Source organism: Heteronotia binoei, chromosome 14 (assembly GCF_032191835.1).
Source record: "Heteronotia binoei isolate CCM8104 ecotype False Entrance Well chromosome 14, APGP_CSIRO_Hbin_v1, whole genome shotgun sequence".
In the NCBI taxonomy this organism is placed as follows: domain Eukaryota; kingdom Metazoa; phylum Chordata; class Lepidosauria; order Squamata; family Gekkonidae; genus Heteronotia; species Heteronotia binoei.
Window position 1 is genome coordinate 31488468 of NC_083236.1, and position 20770 is coordinate 31509237.

At 47.9% G+C, this 20770-nt stretch overlaps 1 protein-coding gene across 1 annotated transcript; it reads left to right on the forward strand.

The window, feature by feature from the left end:
• The first annotated feature begins 303 nt into the window (after positions 1-303).
• CFDP1 (craniofacial development protein 1) lies at positions 304-20184 on the forward strand. Its single transcript, XM_060253742.1, has 7 exons — positions 304-841; positions 2354-2465; positions 3232-3460; positions 5765-5868; positions 7221-7322; positions 17901-18059; positions 19458-20184. Exons 1-7 carry the CDS (start codon positions 787-789, stop codon positions 19546-19548), a joined length of 852 nt encoding a protein of 283 aa, XP_060109725.1. The 5' UTR covers positions 304-786; the 3' UTR covers positions 19549-20184.
• The last annotated feature ends 586 nt before the right edge of the window (positions 20185-20770 follow it).

Genomic DNA, 20770 nt, shown 5'->3' on the forward strand with positions numbered 1-20770 from the left:
AGCGGCGCCATGGAGAAGAAAGGAGACAGAGCGCCAAGCAACTCTCTGCTTCCGCTAAGCAGAGCATCGCTCTTCCCCGGCCTCTCTATGGTGGAGCCGGTAGCGTAGGGAGGAGCGAGTGTATCCCGGAAGTGCCCATAGGCACCAGCCATTAATTGGGCCTAGCGGCTGTCTCTCTACGGCTTTTTTTAAAAAGTCGATGTATTACGGAAGTCTAACTAGGGCGAGGCTGCATCACGTGGCCCAGGGTCAGAGTCTCTATTGGTTGCGCGGTCTTAACGCTACAGTAGGCCTCAGGACACCATTTTGGGTGGCTCTTTATCCACCTGAGAGGCAGCAGGGTCTGTGTCTGGGCTGAACAGTCGAACTAGCATGAAGGGAGAGAGAGGTGGGCGGGTCTTGTTATCCTCACGGACGACGACTCTCGCCATACATTGCACACTTGCGTCACGGCCTTAGAAAGAACATGGGCCTTTAAAAAAAAAAAGGCCGGTTTCTGGGACTCTTCACTTCCGGTTTCCATCTGCTCGCTTACTATAGGCCAGTGGGAAGAGAACGTCAGCTGAAGTCTCTCTTTCCCCGATTCTTTATGGTCGTACAAGGCGTCAGTGGCGTCCGTTCGTTGACAACCGCCAGGTGCTGTCGCTTCACTTCTGGAGCCGCGGCGAGCCTCCCGTCGCTCTGGCCTACCTCTCTGTGGCGGGGGAAGCGCTCCTGGCGGCCTGGGGAGTGCTTCCTATTGTGAGCGCCGAGTTGTGTGTGGGCTTGAGCTGTGCCGGAAGAGCCATGTCGGACTCAGAAGAGTATTCCTCGGGGGAAGATGAAGATTACCTTCCTTCGGGTGGGTTCCTTCTCCCTCCTGCCCTTAGGGAAGAAAAGCAGAGGGTGAACATAGGCTTGCCAACCTCTAGGTGGTGCCTGGAGATCTCCTGGGATCACAACCGCTCTCTAGACTTAGACTACAGAGGCCAGTTCCCCTGAAGAAAATGGCTTCGTCAGAGGGTGGATTCTGTGGTATCTGCTCCTTCCCCAAGCATGCCCCCCTCAAAATCCTGGAATGGCCCAAGGTGGGGTTGCCAATCCCCAGGTGGGGGCAGGGGATCTCCCGGTTTGGAGGCTCTCCCCCTGCTTCAGGGTTATCAGAAAGGGGGCGGGGGAGAGGGCACTCCATTATTCCCTATGGAGACCGATTCCCATAGGGTATGATGGAGAATTGATCTGGGGGGGGGGCATTTTCTTGGTTAGAGGCATCACATTTTCAGCACAGCATCCAGTGCCTTCCAAAAATGCCCTCCAAGTTTCAAAAGGATTGGACCAGGGGGTCCAATTCTATGACCCCAAAAAGAAAGTGCCCCAATCCTTCATTATTTCTAATGGAGGGAAGGCATTTAAAAGATTTTAATGTGATGGCCAGAACTCCCTTTGGAGTTGAATTATGCTTGTCACAACCTTGCTCCTGGCTCCACCCCCAGTGTCTCCTGGCTCAACCCCCAAAGTCCCCAGATATTTCTTGAATTAGACTTGGCAACTCTAGCCCAAGGTATAGCTGACAATTCCAGCTTTTTCCAGGAAAAAAAAAAATATATATATATATATGCAAGGGATTCAGTTCTGGAAGAATTTGTATGTTAAATCCCAAAGAGACCTCGATCAAAGAGCTTTGTAGTGTAAGGATCCTAATTCAACCCGTGGTACTTCCATTTAAAGGCTAATGTCTTGGAGGGGAAACGGTTGAGTCCAGTGGCACCTTTAAGACCAACAAAGTTTAATTTAAGGTATAAGCTTTGTTGTTAATACCTCACACAAAATCACAGATTGGTCCATCTAGCTCAGCACAGACTTCTCTCACTGGCAGCAGCTCTATGGGGTCTCAGGTACAGAACAATCTTTTCCCAAGAAGATAGATTGAGGTGGGTAGCTGTGTTGGCCTGAAGCAGTAATGCAAAGTTTAATTCAGGGTACGCGTTTTGTTGGTCTTAAAATGTGTCACTGGACTCAAACTTTGTATTATGGTTAGAGGAGTCAGTGGTGAGCTAGTAGGACCAATCTGTGATTTTGTGTGAGGTATTAGAATGCTGAAACCTTATTGGGTCAGAGTTAAGTTTATGGTACTGTGTAAATGTATGGTTTCTTTTTTAGGGGACAGGGCAGTTTGGTGACATAAACCAATGTGATAGCAACCAGACAACCTGGTAAGGATGAAGTGAAAGACTAAAACAGAAGCCATTACCAAAGAATCCATCCTGCTCTGTGACTGCGCTGTTTCCCCCTCTTCTATTCCCTTGCTAAGATGCATTCCCAACATCTCAAAACCTGAATGACCTGTGTGGCAACTGTCGCTTTTTTAACACAGGTGAGGATTACAGCGAAGATGATGTGAATGAACTAGTGGATGAGGACGAACATGAGGAAAAACAGTCACACATGGAAAAGTGCAAGAAGAGTTCCAAGGGGATCACAGGCCGGTAGGCACTGTCTAACTTGACTGTGGATTAGTAGGCTCAAGTAGACATTTGGTGAGAATTACCTTGTGACTACCTGCAGTCATGTATTTCTTTGTCCTGCTTAGGATGAAATATACTGTGCCTTGGGCTCGTGTGTACTCTGTGCTGGAGCCTTGGAAAGAGATGGCAACAACAGAGTAAAATTGCCCATTAAGACGTAAGCAAGGACAGAACTCAGCGTAAACCTGCAGGAACTAGCTTGCAGCATCTATATACGCTGAATTTTGTCTACAGTTAGCAACCCTGTCACTTCTTGCCCCAATACTAGCATGTTAGCAGAGCTGTGTCTCAGTCTGTTATCTGAGTGCCAATTGGCTCTTGTCATCCTGGCCTACAGGGCTTGCACTGAAATACATATGTACTGTCGCTTTTTTGACCAGTGTACTATTCTAGCCCAGCTTCGGTTCATCTCTGAAGCTACTGCAAAGGGAATGATTTAGTGTAGCAGCTAAAGTAATAAGCTGTGACCTAGGAGGCCCCAAATTCACATGTTGCCTCTAAGGCAAGTCAGCCACGTTCTTTCCTCCCCACCTTGAGACTCCAAATCTGTAATATAGCAGTCATTATATTGGGCTATTTTTAAGATTGTTAAAAAATAACATATGTTAAACTCTGTAAATTGTTTCACATTTCTGGGCATGTGAATGATAATGTTTTGCATAGAATAACAGGCAGTGGTGGTAGCCAGCTGGCCCATGTGTGTGTGGATTTTGATGTCTGTCCTTAGGAAGAGGCGCAAAGGAGGTGGCCTCTCCTTAGAACCGGGTGGTGAAAGCTCAAAAGATGAAACAAGTGACAGCAAGGATGGTGATGATCTGGAAGAGAGTTGCCCAGCTGTGAAGGAAGAAGCGAAAAAGAAAAAAGAGGATGCTCTGTGGGCCAGCTTCCTCAGTGACGTGGGCCAGAAACCCAGAGCTGCTGCTACGGAACAGGCAGCCTGTACACAAAAAGACAAGGTGAGAGCAGTCTACGGTGGGACAGAAAAAGTACAGTGGGCTTGCTTGTCAGGTTCTCAGGGTCTTTTTAGTGATGTACCTTGAATTGTAACATTTGCACTTTGTGTAGTCTCTGCAATCCAAGATGTTCTAGGTAAGGTTTTTTTTGTGAATATGCCTCCACTGCCGCATATCACTTACTCACTGATCTCAGGAGTAAGCTGACTGGAGCCCTTGTTGCCATTTTTTTAAAATGATGATGGAAGGCTTTAAAACCTAGGTGGGGATATTCGGTGCCAATAGATGTGGTGGGACAGGAAAGAAGCAGATTTTGTGGTTATACAAGGAACAACTTAAGCTTAAACCAAGAATGCATTGGTTGGGAAAGTCAGTGAAGATTTCGTCCTCATTAGTTGCAGCTTAAAGTTGTCCTTAAAATATTTTTGATGTAGATATTGTTGCAGTAGTTTGAGCTCAGAAAACTCTGAAGTAAATGTAGGAGATGTTGGTTATAGGCAGCCTTGGTGCTGAAGCTGATGAGGTGCTTCAGACCACGCACTTGAGTGAAATTAAAGAGCATCTTTATGTCTTTGTATAAGGTTTTTTGGTTTTCTTAAAGTGTTCTATGTTTATGGCATGGAAGGGTGGAGTCTGGGGAGTTCAGATGTAAGTGGCTTTGTGACAGCAGGTTTCCAGTTCTCACCTTTGCATGTATCCAGGTTTCCCACCAGGGCCAGAAAACTCCTTGGCGGGCTGAGAGCATGTGGTGGTGAAACACTGCAGCCACCTGGAAATACAGTGTCTATATGACTGCTTCCCACCCTCTTTTCCATGACAGAAACCACTCCTCCAGCAAGGCAGTAGTGTTTCTTAGACATCACCTTGCTGTAGTAACCAGGCTACGTAATTCTATTCTGGGCCACAGTGCTGTCATGATAGATGCTGTACATAGGCAACAACATTTTGTTCCTTTATTGGACTCTGAGGCCTGTGCTTTTTGGCACTCATGAAACTACTTTCAAGGCCACCGAAGTGCTTGCCAAAGGAAATGTAATCTCTCAAAACCTCATTCCCACCCCCCAAAAAGCGAATTTTGTTGGTTTTTAAGGTACTACTGGACTCAAATCTAGGTGTTTTACAGCAGACCAACAAAGCTTCCATGACAGAGTGGAGATTCAAACCTGAGTCTCCCAGATCCCAGTCTCTCTAACCCAGGGGTGTCGAACTCATTTGTTATGAGGGCAGGATCTGACATAAATTAGACCTTGAGGGGCCAGGCCATGTCAGGTTGGGCTGAGCCATGTCGGGCCGGGCCATGTACGTACCTGTTTAAGATTGGGTAACAGATATAAATTTTATAAAGAACACAAACACAAATATATATATTTTAATAACTTAAAACATGCTTAAAACGTTAGCACTCTTAAGGATGCTTTCTTTGTATTTCTCCCATGAGATCCAGGGAACTGGGCAAAGGAAGCTCTGGCTCTCTCCTTCCTTCCCCAGGGGCCTGGGGGGTTAGCCTCAGCCAATGGAGAAAATAGAGGTTTTGCTCTGCAGCTCCTGAGCAATTGAGCCAGCCTTTTAAAGCAAGTTGTTATGCAGAAGGAAGCAAGAGAGAGGAAGAAGGAAGCAGATCACAGCCAGTTGCTCGGGGGCCTGATAGGAGCCCTCCAAGGGGGCCTAATTCGGCCCCCGAACTGTATGTTCGACACCGCTGCTCTAACCACTACTTTAAGCTGGGGATTGAACCCAGCACCTTCTGTATACACAGCAGGTGTTCTGTCACAGAGCCATGGCCCCAGCCTGTCATAGGAAGAGGGATAGCATTCAGGTGTGGAAAGTGCAGGCCCCAGTGCTCCAGATGTCTAATGAGCATCCCAGTGCCCATTTCCCTGTGCAGAAGTAATTCCACTGAAGTGCCATCCCTGGGGTAGCTACATTCCTTCATCCTGCTCAGTGTTCTAATTGTAGTTTTTAATGTTTTTGTGTATATTTTAGCTCTTTGGTTTGGTTTTCTTGTTTTTAATGATTTCAAAGGTGTATGTTTTTATTCATTAGCCGCCTTGCTGGCCCTTTAGAGGACAGAAAGGCAGGATATAAAATCTGTTAAAAAAAAAAAGAACATTATTGTATGGAGAGCCTGGGGTTAGAAACATTTTAAATAGTAGAGTTTGCAAGTGGACTGCTGACCAGCAAGAGAGAAACTGTGGGAGGGAACATAAATCATTTCTAGCATTCAATATTGAGAATGTGGTGAGCGCTAGAGGGAATCTGAGCTGGTTCTGGCATTTTGTTGAGTGTGATTTCTCATCTATCTCTCAGCCAGCAGAGAAAAATGTGTGCAAGCCTCAGGAGGTGGCAAAAGAGCCCATGAAGCCCAAAGTCGCCATTACCGAAGTGTTTGACTTTGCAGGCGAGGAGGTGAGGTAAGTCTGGCCTGTGGTTACCTCAGCCTCAAAGAGACCTTCATTTAGCTGCTTTCTTCACCTAAAACCTGCCTGTGTTTGGAAAACACTTTGAAAGAGGTCTAGAAAGTGCTTAAAATGGACTTGTGCCTTGCCTCTAGGGAGTCTCAGGGCAAGCAAAGGATGCTTCATCTGTCTGACAATGCATAGCTTTAAAACAGAACGTTCAAGATAAGTGGAATTCCTAGCAGTCTGGGACTCTCTCCTAGCCTTGGAATGATTGAGAGAAAGAAACCTTTGTCACTTTTCTCTGTGTTTGAGAAAAGCCAAGAATTGGTTGTTATGCTAAGAGTTCCCTGGGCCAGTTTTGTAGTCCTGTTGGTGTTTGGCATAACATCCACCGGCTGTGACTTTTGAGGCTGCAAGGGAGTCCAAGGCATGTTTTCCCTTTGCTCACACCCAGTTGGAAAGGTGGCTTCTGCTAAATGTTAAATATGGTTTCTTTTAGCATTTTCTTAATACCACCTTCCTGCCCTATGGTTTAATTGACATTTTTCTGTTTTTATATTTTTTGTATGCATTATAGATTTATTTTTGGCTCATTTTATGGCATGTTTTTTAATATTGCTGTTGCTTAGTTATCTATGTTGGTGGCCCTGATGGGGCTGAAAGGTGAAATACGTATCTAGTAAGTAAATATGGCAAGTTGGGTTTTGTTTTGTCCCCCAAGAGAAAGGGCTGTAATTTAAGGAGGCCTGGCGAATCAGACCAAGGGCTGTCTTAGGTCAACATCCTGTTGCCAGTAGCAGCTGGTAAGCTGCCTTTGAGAAGTCCACCCACATGGCGTGATGGGCTTTCCCACGGTTTTCTTCCCAGCACGTGGCATTCTAAAGGATGCTGCCTTGACTGAATCAGCCCTCCAGGTTCATTCCTTACTACTCACTGTTGTTAGAAAGCAGGATGTTGTAAAGCACATCGTAAAAACCAGTAAGAACCTGGTAAAAACACAAAACCAGTAAAAAACATTGTGCTGGAAGGAGGGATCATTGATCAGACAAAAAAAATTCTTCAGCCACTAGCAGAAAAACAATGATGGAAGGTGGAGACAGAGGAGTATTCCTGGGGAAGGAATTCATTAATATTGGTGTCATGATCAAGAAGCTCCCGAAAAAGTAATTCCATTATGTTTTGAAAATAAGCAAGCGTAAAATGGAATCTTCAGTCATGCTACTTTGGCCTGGAGCAGAAGTTGATGCCCTGTTTATGTCTGAGAGGCCTTTCAATTGCTTGCTCTCCCTCTCTTTCTCTGGTTTTGGCTGCACAGAAATGTTTCTATATTTACTGTCTGGCTCTGTTCTTTCTTTTTGTAACAGGATCACTAAGGAGGTAGATGCTTCGTCCAAAGAAGCCCAGGTCTTTCTGAAAAAGCAAGAGCAGAAGGCGGTCTGCCCAGTTTCTCATCCTACAAGTTCTGGGTAAGACCCTGGCATTTGAGTTATACAGTAGGAAAGGTTGCAGGGAGGGCTCAGTTCAGCTGTAGAGAGTGAAGCTGAGAGGCTCATTGCATTTTTTAAGACAGTGGAGGTTTTGAATGCGTGAAGTCCCTTGGATCTCTCCAGGGTCAGTCTGTCTCCAGCCTCTTTGAACCCTTACCCTAGGTGGAACAGATTGATTGCCTGAGCTGCAGAGGTTCTGTGGGTTTTAGCTAGTAGGGAGGGAGAGATTCCACTGTCAAGTGAGTGCTACATCTCCCCAATTCAGTTGTATGCGTCTATCCTCTCTGCGTCTGCTCCTGGTCTTGCTGAAGGCAGAGTGGGGCCCTGGAGAGCTGGGAAGATCACACGCTATTTGTGGGTGGGAGTTCTTGGTTCTGGCCCCTGCCTTTCCAGCTGCACCTGCGTGTATTGGTGGGTATTGCTGTGAAGCCCTCAGCGTTCATGTTATGCAGCTTGGCAGTGGAAAGTGATTTCAAGTCACGCCTGACTTATGGGGTTTTCAAAACAAGAGCTGTATAGAGGTTGTTTGCCATAGCTTGCCTCTGCATAGCACCCCAGGACTTCCTTGGTGGTCTCCCATCCGAGTACTAACCAGAGCTTTGCTTCTGAGATCTGACAAGATGAGGCTAAGCTGGGCTGCCCAGGTCAGTTATGCATCCTAGCTGGGCATAATTCCTCAGTGCTGTTTGTGTTTATAAACTGGGGGCTGTAACTGTCAGGCTGTGTAATTGGTTTGACCAAGGAGTTCTGTCATTCAATGCATAATAAGCTGTTGCATTAGAAAGCAGCCAGCCTGTTTTCATTGAATCCCATCCTGGAAAGCAAAAGCCGTTGAAAACAGTGGAGTTTGGCAATCTGTGAGATCCCTTGGGTCTCTTCATGGTTGATCTGTCTCCAGCTCCTTTGAGCCGTTACCGCAGAGGGTAGGGCAACCCCAGAGCATACAGGGCAGCAGTGCAGTTTGTAACCTAGGCTCTTGAAGGCTCTTTGGCTTACTCATAAATAGAACCATGCTGAAACTATTTCCTGGGGGTGCGGAGTTGAGGCTCACTGCTCGGGTGCAAGCCTCATGTGATTGACTCATTCAGTTCGGATTTGCCTGGCTTGGCTCCCCTGCACACAACAGGTCCATCTCTCCTTTTGGGCAAGGCCAGAGGTTCCCTTTGAGCGCTTACTGGATGTCACAGAAGCTCCCAAGAGGAGTTTATCAGAACCTGTGCATACTCAAAATGGCAAAACCATCCCTTCCACCATCAGCTTTGTGATCAGGATAGAATGGGAATGCAGACTGTGGACACACAAGTCTTGGGAATTAAGAGAGGTTTGGGAGCAAAGATTTGTTCAGGTACATATAGCTGCTGATTAAGGTTGAAAATAAGCAGATCTGTGGCTGGAGCATACTTCAGACAAGGGCCAGTCTGCACAACCCAGGGCCAGCACTTGATGATGGGGTCTTTGTGGTGGGCCCTTATCTCTCATTTCACTTAAGCATTCAGAAGTTCTTTTTAATCTTCATCCCTGCGGTAACAAGTTAGCATAACGAACCAGAAATTTGCAGCCAGTCTACTTGAGAGTGAGCCATCCCAAGATGAACCATCACTTAATTTCTCTCTTCTGATTAGCTGACTGCTTGAAGTTCATTTTCTACACACCCGTCTTGGCTAGCCTGGAGCGCTGGCCAGCTCAAGCCCTTCTAGGTGCTTCCACACACTTCTTATTCTTCTGCCCCCTCTGCAGTTGAGAGGCTTCTGTTGCAGCCTGTTCATTAACTTCCAAGGACTTGGAGTAAAGCATTCTGTCCATCTGACCACAATGGTTAGTCCCCCACAGAGACAAGGTGGTTGGAGGGACCAGACTGAACTTCAGAATCAGCCTCAAGTGTGCATCGCTCCTTTCGGGCTCAAATTCCTCTTTCCTTCCTCACTTTCCTGAGCCTGCTTCACCAGATGGAGACATGGCAGCACACCCTAGATCTTAGGACCCTTGCAGATCACCTGCAGTAGCAGGAAAGCTGGTTTCAGAAAGTCCAGCTCTCCACTCTTAAAAAGCTGTGCTAAGACATCACTGATCAGATGGCTTCAGAAACTGATTTCTCTGGCACTCAAAACTCTAGGGAAAAGAACTCAAGAGAGTATTGTTGGCCAGTTAGAAGTGCAGCAGCACTGGCAGTCTTCAGCATTAACGATAAGAGACATCCACAGCATGGAGTCTGTCTTCATGTTTTGCGGCACTCTCCCATGTCCTTGACTGATGCAGTCTTCAGACATCAGGTACATCAGCATGGATCTCAGTCAGGCTGGACCTAGATGGGAAAACAGCTTTCGGGCACCCAAACAGTCAATTGTGCTTTCCTCATCTGAGTGGGCACAGAACTTCAGGGTTAAAAATAACCATACCTATTATTCAGAGTCGTGCAGAAGCTCTTTGGCCTGCCTGAAAGCTGGGGCCCTTCTGACTGCCAGCTAGCGATAGTCATAGGGCAGCCTTTTGCATCTCATGAAGTGACACATACATGTTTCATCTACCACCCTCTTTACTAATCCACTGCTTTCTGTATCTCACTTTTCATCTCCTGAAGGAAAGCGCTTTTCCCATGGTTAGCACATTATCCGAGGCATTTATCCCAGGATACTTACATTCGACTCATGAATCTGCCTTATCCTGAGCCAGATCATTGATTCCTCAAAGTCAGTATTATTCTGCTCATACTGGCAGTGGCTCTTCAGGGTTTCAGGCAGAGGCCTTTCACATCACCTGCTATGTGATCCTTTTAGCTGGAGATGCTGGGGTTTGAACCTGGAACCTTTTGCATGCCAAACAGATCCTTTACCACTGAGCCACAGTCTCTTCCCAGTTTCTGCTCTGGAAGTCTCTAACCCAGAGAGTTCCTTCCACCCATAGATATAGAAAGCTATAAATTGAGCCTGCCTCTGCTGTTGGTGGGTGGAGGTCCCCAGCCCAGCAGTCAACAACAACCCATTCTTCCTTTCTTGCTTTGATCTCCAAAATTACAGCTTTGAGCCTGTGACCTCTACAGCCCTTTGATGCCTTCCAGGTTGGTATAAGCTAGCCATCAGGTAAAGTTCAGCTTTGGAGCAAGTCGAGGCAACTCCCTCTTCTTTGAGCTTGGTCTTGACTGACGGAGCATGGATTCACACAAAGCAAATTGCTGGGTCAGTAGTAGCACCTTTGTTTTTAGCAACCGGGAATGCTTGTGGATTTTCTTCTCTCCCTCGCCTCTTCCTCAGCACTTTGATCAGTCCTGTATAAACGACAGCATCTTGGGAGTTACCACAGAATGACCAGAGCTCTCAAGTGAACAGAACCATCTTGGTTCCCCTCTGCATGTAGTTGCAGGACCTTGTGGATTTCTAGCTGTCTGTCCCAGTGCTGTTGGGAAAACTGGCCCAAAGCAAAGAGGAGTTGTAGGACTTTCTCTTCCAGATGACCCCATCTTCTGTTACTGTCCTTGCCACAGAGTATTTGCATTCTTTCTGCTGAACTGCTGCTTGCTTTCCAGTTCTGAGGAAGAAAAGGAGTACTCCCACCAGCCCAGACCGTTGAATGCCCTGCCCTGACCCAGGCATTAGAGGCCTTGTAGAGCTGTTCGCCTTGGACCGTCCCCAGTCTCATCTTTTGATGTGAACTGAAATAAGCCTTAGCCAAATGCAGATGAAAGTTTTGGCTGGGGTGTGTGCGTCGGTGATGAGAGTCCCCTTGTCAACACCAGTGCAGCTCTTCAGATCACAAGGGGAAAGAGCTGGTTAACTTGCTGTTCTCAGCCACCAGAGGGCAGCAAACTGTCCTCTGCCATATAAACAATGAACTTGATTCCTCTCTGAATGATGTCATGCAGACTACTGGATTTAATAGCCATTAGAGAATCTTTTTTCTTTTCTTCTTTTTTTTGGTTTTTCAGGCCAGAGTAGGGCCTCAGCCTGCCCCTCCAATAGTTCTGACATCACAACAGAAATATCCCACAGGTTTGAATGGTTATCTACCTCGGTCTGTGGCCAGACATGCTTTTTTTGCATTAAGGGCTGCAGTTTGCATAAACCAGCTGTGTCAAGATTAGAACCTCCCCCTCCCTTGTTTGAATGAGGCGCTCACATCCAAGTGGTCTCATGCTGAGTGAAATAATGGGGGTTTTAAACCACCGGCAGTTTGAAATGCCCCCAAGGGGAGAGGTAGACCTGCAGTCTCAGCCAGACTTCTGGGTCTATGAACCAGCATTTGCTATCTTGTGGAGGGTAGGGGGGATGTCCTTTCAAATCAGTTGGTGCCATGAGCACACCTTCTTTGGGAAAGGATAGCAGGTGAGCTTTGGGAAGAATACAGTTGGAAAGAACTCTGTTTTTAAATCAAGCTTTTTTGGCTGCGTAGGCTGCCAGCCAGCTCCGGAAAGCATTTCCTATGCTTCTAAGCGATTGATAGCATTTTGTGGTGCAAAGCTTTTTCTTGTGTCAAGCCGCCGCACTCCTTCCCCACAATTCCTGGGCTTTGGGGGCCTGTCTGCTGGGCAATGCTCCATCTTGCCTCCTGGCCAAACAGAGGGTAGGGCCATAGCGCTTCAGCTGGAGAAGACTGATTGGTCCCTGGCCTTGAGGAGGGAGGGACCAGGCACTGCGAGCATCTGTCTTTATGGAGGCAGGGAAGGGAGCACAGCTGCAGCAGCCCCAATTTTTGGAGGCAGCAGCCAAAAGAGAGTCTTTGATGCGCCTCTGCAAACGTGTCTTGGAGCATCAGTACAGCTCCTGTAACTGCAAGCATTTTGCCCTGCTGCCCAGCAGCACCCTCTGAAGAGAGGGAGCTTCTTTGGCTCATTTGAGAATTCCTTTGGATCAGGCCTGGGGATGGGCAGAGTTTTGAAGTGGGCAGCCATCATCAGTGTTGGGGGGAACTTGGGTTCAGTTACCTGCCTGGCATAGTCAAAGCTGGAGTCTTGTGCTCTGTGCTGGACAATCAGCGTCCTCCTCCAGCTCCTGGACCTTTCAGAGAGTGCCAGTTTGGAGTGCTGAATTTCCCCTCCCCACTGTGAAAGTGCCATGACCAGCCACCTGCCTGGCAGAGAATGATGGAAGGATCCTGGGAAGAGCTTGTGTCCTCCTTGCTTGATTTGGAGATCTCTCCCTTTACCTCATTTTTCCAGGCAAGACACCTCTGCTGGCTTGCTGCTACTTGTGCCAGGCAAATGCTAGGAAATCTCTCTTGGGGGAGTTGGTGATGTTGCACACAGCTCTGTCTCCTCTGGAGGACACAGCTGAACCTGCCCCTGTAGATGTGTAATGCTTTGTGACTGGACTCTTGCAAGCTCACCCTTCCATGGCATCCAAAATCTCTTCCAGCAGTGAATTGCAGCTGTTCAGTCCCATGAGAGCGCTTGCATTCAGGAGGAAATTAGGGAGGCTCCAGTGTCGAGCCGCCTTCAGACTGACTGTGCTGCCTGATCTTTTATCCCCACCTCCCCTGCCCCCCCTCCCCCCGGAGCAGCCTTTCTCTTTGGCACCAGGAGCATAGAGGGCTTGATGCCAGACTGCCGCGTTAGCTGTGGAGGGATGAGCGGCACCTGCTCTGAAGATCTCCTTTGTAGTTATTGTCTGCACATGTGTGCCCATTTTGGAGAGTCTAGGAAACAGAAGGGGGGGGGAGTCTGCTCTGGAAATCCACTTTAGCTTTTGCACTCTGAAACTCTTTCATCACGAAAAGGGACACAGCTTTGTCAGCAGCCCATGGAAGCAAATCATGAATGTGGACAGAAATCCTGCAAAGCTGTTGGACCCCTATGGCTTTTTCCCTGGCATCCTTGCAAATTTCTGCTTATTGCAGTAGAAGATTCTGCAAGCTTGCAAGGGAATAAGATAAAGTTATATCTAGACAGCATTTCCTGATTTGAACAGAGATGTCATCTGTCTGATGCCCTTGGGAGTGTCTAGCCCAGATGTGGCCTCAGGCCAGGGACTTTTCACAGCCCTGTCACCCAAGAGCTTTTCATCTGCAGATTAGACTTGGCCCCTTTGCCATACAAAGCAGGTTCTCTCTGCTGAGCTAAGGCCTCCCTCTCTTTTTGGCTTCCTGATTTCCAGATGTCCTATCAGTATTCTTCTGTAGTAGCAACCTCTGCCCTGAACCCTCAAGTACCCGGCTGGATCATGCAGTTCTTCACAATGTCCCTCCTTCGCCCTGAGAACGGCCTTGTAATTAATTTCCGAGGCTTTTGGGAAAGATTGGAAGGGATACCTTTGCAGGTACTAGACAAGATGCTGGCGATGGACCCCAGATTTTGGAGAAGTGGGAAAATCTTGGAGTGACTCATCATTTTCAAGCAAAGTATCCTGGATAGTGTGTATGCACTGACCAAAGTTTGCCCCCTGGCCCCATTAGAATGCAAGTCATTTCCTCCCAGGCTCTTCGGAACAACCATGGATTTCCAGCAAGGAAGTTATCCCAGGACTGCAAATAAAAGTCCAGGCTCAAGAGCTCAGTTGACAGCTTCTGCAAGTCCACAGCACCATTTCAGAGTGGTTGATCTGCAGCCGTTTCGTAAGGCCATGTGGTGCACGGGCACACCCAAAGAAACATGCTTTTCAGACCCTCGGCCCATTACAGTCAGCACTGTCTGCTCAGACTGGCAGCAGCTGTCCAGGGCTGGAGGCAGAGCTCTTCCGCATCAACTGCCACCAGATTCTGTTACTGGAGATGCCGGGGATTGAACCTGGGATCTTCTGCATGCCGGGCAGATGCTGTGCCACTGAGCCACAGCCCCTCCTTCTGTGCTTTGTCTCCCCTTCGGGAGGCGGGATGTGGTTCAGAGTCAAACCTCTCCTCTCTTGAAGTCAGCAATCAGTGTCATAGTGCAAAAGCCTTGGGAAGGATAGAAGCCAGGTTGGTATCTTGCTCCTGGGCAAGAGACGCCGGCCCTCCTGCACTTTGTTTCTGGTCTCCTTTTTGCTTTCTAAGAAAATAACTAGCACAGCTCTGCTGAAGCTGCTGCCTAGCAGTGGAGGGAGACCTCTTGTCGGAGTGGGCTGTGAGGAGGCCATTCTCTCCTGTGCACATGGCTTCTTTTTTGGAGGGATCAGTAGCAGGCCACGCTTGTACATACCTGTTGACGGACGCTTTAGCCATACCGCGTGGCAGTTTTTGAGGATGAGGGTCGTGAGGGTGTGGGACCTTCCTGAACACTCTTGTGTGGTTTTGGCCCTGGAGAGATTTTAGGGTGATAATTCCAAAATTGTGTGTGTGTCTGTCTGTGAACGGTTACAATTGTTTCTCTGATTCCGAACTGCCAACTGCTGCTGTGGCCTATCTTCCTTCCAGCTGACTCCTACGAAGGCCTTTTCCTTCTGCCCTGTTGCTTCATCAGGCACGAAGGGATTGCTTCTGAGGTAGAGATGCACTTGAGCACCCTTGGAAGAGGCTGTTTGTTGTGTCTCTGCATCAGCCACTGTTCTGGGTCGGCATCTTTCAAATTGAGATGCATGCGCCAGATCAGTGACTTGCAGAAAGAATTGGTCCCTCCAGACAGGTTCTTTTGCTTAATGGCGTGTTCTCATCTACTCAGTGTCATGGTATGTCCGAAATGCCTCTTGTACATTAAATCAATAATCCTGGCAGCAGCTATGCAAGGGAAGGCTAGGGTTATCCCTTATGAGGGGATAAGGTGGTTGGGTCGAGTGTGTGTTTAATCTCCTCTACCGTGGCCAAAGTGAGATTTAAACTGGGTACACCCTGGGTCACACGTTGGTTTTGTAACTGCTGTGCCAGCGGCTGGACTTGGTGAAACCCGCAAGAATTTTGGCTAATATGCAGAGCTGCCAGGAAGCATTATGGCCCCTTCGGGGACCTGGCTAGGAATGTGCTTCTCTGTGAGCTCTGTCCAGCCAGGCTAGGCATTTGCCAGGTATTTACTCACTTCATTTGCTCTCCACTCTTCCTCCCAAAGTAGCTCATAACATCAAAAGAGTTTCTGGCTCAACATTAGGAAGAACTTCCTGACGGTTAGAGCGATTCCTCAGTGGAACAGGCTTTCTCGAGAGGTGGTGGGCTCTCCTTCCTTGGAGGTTTTTAAACAGAGGCTAGATGGCCATCTGACAGCAATGAAGATCCTGTGAATTTAGGGGGAGGTGTTTATGAGTTTCCTGCACTGTGCAGGGGTTTGGACTAGATGACCCTAGGGGTCCCTTCCAACTCTATGATTCTAAAGGTTGGGGTAAAATGAAATGTTTGGTCTGGCACCTAAAAGAGGATAGGATGCCTTGACCTGGCTAGCCCAGGCAAGTCTGATCTCCTCAGAACATGGAAGCTAAGCAGGGCCAACCCTGGCAAGTACTTGGATTGCAGATGTCCTTGGAATACCAGGGCAGGGATGCAGAGGCAGGCAATAGCAAGCCACCTTGCTGAATGTCCAAGCCATAGTAGGGATTGTCATATGTCAGCCATGATGTCCAGGCATGCATGCACACACATAGACACAAATACCCTCTCCACATTTCTTTTTAGTATATGCCAGGCAAACCTCAAGGAAGAAGGCCATTTTGCGAGTGAGGTGCCACTGCTGAAAAAGCCCTGTCCCTGATTGCCAGCCACCTCAGTTCTGATGGCAAGACTCATAGATCTTAGAAGGCAGGCTGAGCAGTAGCCCTTAACAGGTAAAGGATTCCTTCTGACCCCCAGAAACTTTTAGAGAGATGCCCGTTTTTAATCTTCTGGAAATGAGGCTGCCCGTTTTTAATCTTCTGGAAATGAGGCTGTATTTTTTTCTCTTAAAAGGCTCTTCAGATCAAAGGCTCTCTTGGCCATCTCTTCGAAAGTACTGTGGATGTCAGGGAAACCTTGGGAACTTTGCCTTGGAGAATAATTTGTATCCAGCTGTGTCCTGGGTTATGAGAAGGAAAGGCTTAGCTTGCAGCAAAAATTGTTGAACAGCTACAGAGCGCAAGGGAAATAAAACGAGGGGGAAATGCAGTCTTTTCTTCCTAAGCCTAGGACTTATCTCTGCCTGATAGCAAGTCAAGGCGAAGGGAGAAGAATCTTAAAACGACAGGTTTCCGTTGCATCCTTTTGTGCTGCCTCTCTCTGGACCTTTTCATGAAGCCATTTCCTTTTTATCTGGGTGGTATCTTGGCCACTCTTTGTCCCAGCCCTTCCTGGCAATTGTAGTCAAAACTCTCTTCTTCCATTCCAAAGATGACCCCTCCCTCTGTCGGCTTGTGGAAAATTACTAGTCTCTAAAGCATTTTCAATCTGCTCACACAGGCACTGAGGCCGGAGAAAGAATCTCTTTTGTTCTGTTGGTTACTGGCTCTTGCGTGTCATAACATCAGTTACTCTATAGATCCCATGTAAACAGATCCAAGTGGGCAGCCGTGCTGGTCTGAAGCAGTAGAACAAAGTAGGAGTCAAGTTTCACCTTTAAGACCAACAAAGTTTTATTCAGAATGTAAGCTTTCGTGTGATGAAGTGTGCTTAGAGCACACAAAAGCTTACATTCTGAATAAAACTTTGTTGGTCTTAAAGGTGCAACTTGACTCCTACTTTGTTCTGTAGATTGTTCCGTAGATTCCCAAAAATGCTTCTGACTCTTGACCCTTAACGCATAAACTGGCTTCTTCCTATCCTGGTGGACTTCATGGAAAGCATTTATCTACAGCAAAGGTCTCCAGCGTGATACCTGTGGGTGACATAATAGCATCCACCAACACCTTTCCTGGTGCCCGCCAAGCATTCTGAGAAAGTGGGCAGAGCCAGATAGGGCTTTTTTCCAGCAAGGCTTCTTACTGGCCTTTGGAAGTTCAATTCACGGGTCTCTAACCACTGGGCCATGAACCGGTACCAGTCCCTGGTCTGCTAGCAACCAAACCACAGAGTGAGGCAGAGCAGCCCCGGACTAAAGAGGCAGCACGGCCTCACTCCAAGGCTGCCTCCCCTTACAGGGTCCCGGACAAGTAGAAGGGGCAGCGCTGCTGTGACCTTAGCCTACCCCTCATTTATACTCTTTAAATGGGAGAGGGAGGTAAAAACAACCCCAGTCTCCCCCCCCCCATTTAAAGACGCCCATGGGGGGCAGGGATGTGGGGTGGGGTGGGGCAGCTTGGGGGTGACAAAACCCCCAGCACCCCCCCCCCAACTGGTCCATGGAAAAATTGTCTTCCACAAAATGGGTCCCTGGTGCCAAAAAGGTTGGGAGCCACTGGTTTAAATGACTGTGCAGATTTTTTAAAAAAACCACGTTGCTTGGACAGTAGCTGCCACCACAGCACAAGGATCTTTACCATGTGATCGAAGGTAACCCGCAGCAGCCATTTTTGCAGCTGTGCTCACCGCACTGCGTCAGAATTCCAGAGGTGCCTGCAGGCTCAAAAAGGTCGAGGGCCCCTGATCTACAGTCCTTTGCTTACTGTCGAAGGTGGTTCGGGGTTGAGCGTTGGCAGAGTGCACTTTTTTTTATCTGTCAGATACCTATGGGGTTGAGGGGTCATGTCACTGCAGGGTCTGCCTGCCCCCTCAACGCCAGGCCTCGAACAGCTTTACACTCTCTTTTTGTTCATTTTCTGCCAGAGTGAAGCGGCCAAGTGGACTCAACAGCCTGGTGGGGAAGCTGGGTGCCAAGAAGCAGAAGATGAGCACACTGGAGAAATCCAAGCTGGACTGGGAACACTTCAAAGAAGAGGAGGGCATCGGGGAGGAGCTGGCCATCCACAACCGAGGGAAAGAAGGGTGAGAAGAGGGTGGGCTGTTTCCTGACGGGAGTTGGGGCTTTGCGGCAGAGCATCTGCTTTGCATGCAGAAGGTCCCTTTCTGCATGCAGAAAGTTCCTTGTTTTAAAAAGCCCAGTAGCCGGTGATACGAAAGACTTCTATCTGGGAGCCCTGGAGAGCCACTGCCAACCAGAGTAGGCAAGCCTGATGATAGACGGAGGGTCTTACTCAGCAGGAGGCAGCTTTCTGTGCTCAACAGACCTTTGAAGCTCTGGGGCTGACTATCATTGCTTACCAGAAGGTTGAAATAACGAAATACTGGGTGAACACCAAAGCTCCTTTTCAGCGCTTCAAATGGTACATGCTACACCTCTGGGTTCCCATGCACAGAATTAAACTTTGTTGGTCTTAAAGGTGCCACTGGACTCAAACTTTTGTTCTGCTGCTTCAGACCAACACAGCTACTCACCAGTGTTCCCCCTAAGCTGAGTTAGTGTGAGCTAGCTCAGTTTTTTAGCCTCTGGCTCACACATTTTTGTCTTAGCTCAAGAAAAATGGCTCCAGAACAAACTAATGTATGCAGCCACTCACAACTTTAATGCCAGTGGCTCACAAAGTACAATTTTTGCTCACAAAGCTCCACACCTTAGAGGGAGTATTGCTACCTACCTGAATCTCCATTTTTGGGTTTGGGAAATCATAACACTATCTCGTTCCCATGGCCTTGAAAGAAGGAAAGAACACTCTCCTGATGGTTTCTCAAGCTTCCTGTCGTTACGGGTTTTTTGTAGGGCAAGCTCCATAGGAAATGCCCTTCAGGTTTTGACCGATATACCAGACACTTAGAGCAAGACTCATGAGAGGCTGTTGGAGATAGAGGAGAGGCAGTCAGTGGTCTTGAGTTCCTGCAAGTATCCAATGAGCTTCTGCTAAAAAAAAAAAAAAAAACCTCTCTAAATGTGCTTCATTTTCATTAAGGCACTTGCCTTAATGTCATTATTGAAAATTATTTATAGCATGCAATTAGCCAGGCAATCTGGGTTACTTGGCTTGGCTGCTCTTGACGTATCCTCCTTTCTGTCTCAGTCCAAAGTTGTTGCCCAGGAAGTATTTGTGGGTGAGCAGACGAGGACTTTGATAGGCCTAGTGGGAAAGGCAGGAATCACAACCCACCCACCACCACCACCACCCCCCGAAAGAACCTGAGATAGTTCTGTGCATGTGTTGTGCATGTGGGTTTGCCCTTCCTTGTGCAGTATAAAGGGCTGCTTGTAGGCAAGAAAACTCCACCTTGAATGGTGGAGTCGTCCCCCCCTGAATCCCACCCAGTGGCCCCAGTCATCCGGCTCTGTGCCTGCTCCTTTGTTAGGCTCCCAAGCTGACTTTTTTTTTTAAAAAAAAATCTCCTTCCCTGCAGATACCTGGAGAGAAAAGCGTTTCTGGAGAGGGTGGACCACAGGCAGTTCGAGCTCGAGCGGGACATCCGGTTGAGCAACATGAAACCCTGAGGCTGCTACGGATCCTCTTCTGATGAACGCCTCTCATCTGGCTATCCCCAGAAGAGAGTGACTCAACAAACCTTTTTTCAACACCTTAGTAAGTAGGTGAACTGAAGACACCCCCACCCCTTTTCTTTTAATACTGCCAGAGTACTGCTGTGTGCTGCAGGCACCAGTCGCTGTCTGTTGGGTACCCATCAGGGGGTGCTTGCCCAGGAGAGGGACTACCACGGGTATTTCCCAGTTCTTTACTTCCCCAGCACTGAAGAGGGAAGAGGCAGGTTTTGTGCTGCAGAATACTCCTAGTCTGCTGATAGCAGCTGATTCCATGGGGCGTCAGGGCCATGGGGTGTCAGGCCCAGTGGTTTGCACGGCTTCCTTGTGCAGCTGGAAGGCCAGCTGGTTGAGAATGCTTAACAGTTGTTCGGTTGCAGGAGAAGTCGCCTGCCAACCAGCTTCCCGACGAGACCTGCTGTTCTCGCTGTGGAATCTCTTGTGTTTTTGGTTTTGAAAAAAATCTTTTTCCGGGATCGTTTTCCGTCAACTAACTTTCCTTCATGCTCGGCAGCCGCTGCAAAGGCGCAAGAGAGGCAGCGTGCATGTGAGCAAGGATGGTTCCTTTTGAATAAAGCATTAAAACCTGTATCTGGGAGTGTTCGGTCATCCTTCCATCATTGACTGTCTGAAATCAGCCCTGTCCAAGCCAAGAAAATGGGTTATTCGTTATACTGTTAAAATACTTGGAGGAGAGCCTGCTGTTTAGCTGCCTTCTGCCTCAGGCTCTGAAACATCTCTGATTGTCTCTGAATTGATTCAGAGCTTCCATTCCCCTCTTGGGTTTGCTAACTATGTCTGCCTTTGAGAGACCAGCAACGTAAAGGAGGAAAACCACACTGAATGGTGCAGAAGCAGCATGTGTTGTCTAATCCAGGAGTGTCAGACTCATTTGTTAGACGGGTCAGATCTGATACAAATGGGACTTTGTGGGGTTGGGCCATGTGTGTCATAAGAAGCAAAGTGAGGTGGCAGAGAGAGAAACTTCAAAGGACACAGACAAACTCAATTAAAAGTATGTTTTGACTTAAAATACAAACATGCTTAACTGGAGAGTCAGTTTGGTGTAGTGGTTAACTGTGTGGACTCTTATCTGGGAGAACCGGGTTTGATTCCCCACTCCTCCACTTACAGCCGTTGGAATGCCCTTGGGTTAGCCATAGCTATCCCAGAAGTT

What these genes read in the sequence shown, in the direction of transcription:
- CFDP1 (XM_060253742.1), top strand. Translation starts at nt 787, where the DNA reads ATGTCGGACTCAGAAGAGTATTCCTCGGGGGAAGATGAAGATTACCTT. An exon ending in TCCAAGGGGATCACAGGCCG is followed by an intron (nt 2,466 to 3,231) that starts GTAGGCACTGTC and finishes GTCTGTCCTTAG; the next exon opens with GAAGAGGCGCAAAGGAGGTG. An exon ending in CCTGTACACAAAAAGACAAG is followed by an intron (nt 3,461 to 5,764) that starts GTGAGAGCAGTC and finishes TCTATCTCTCAG; the next exon opens with CCAGCAGAGAAAAATGTGTG.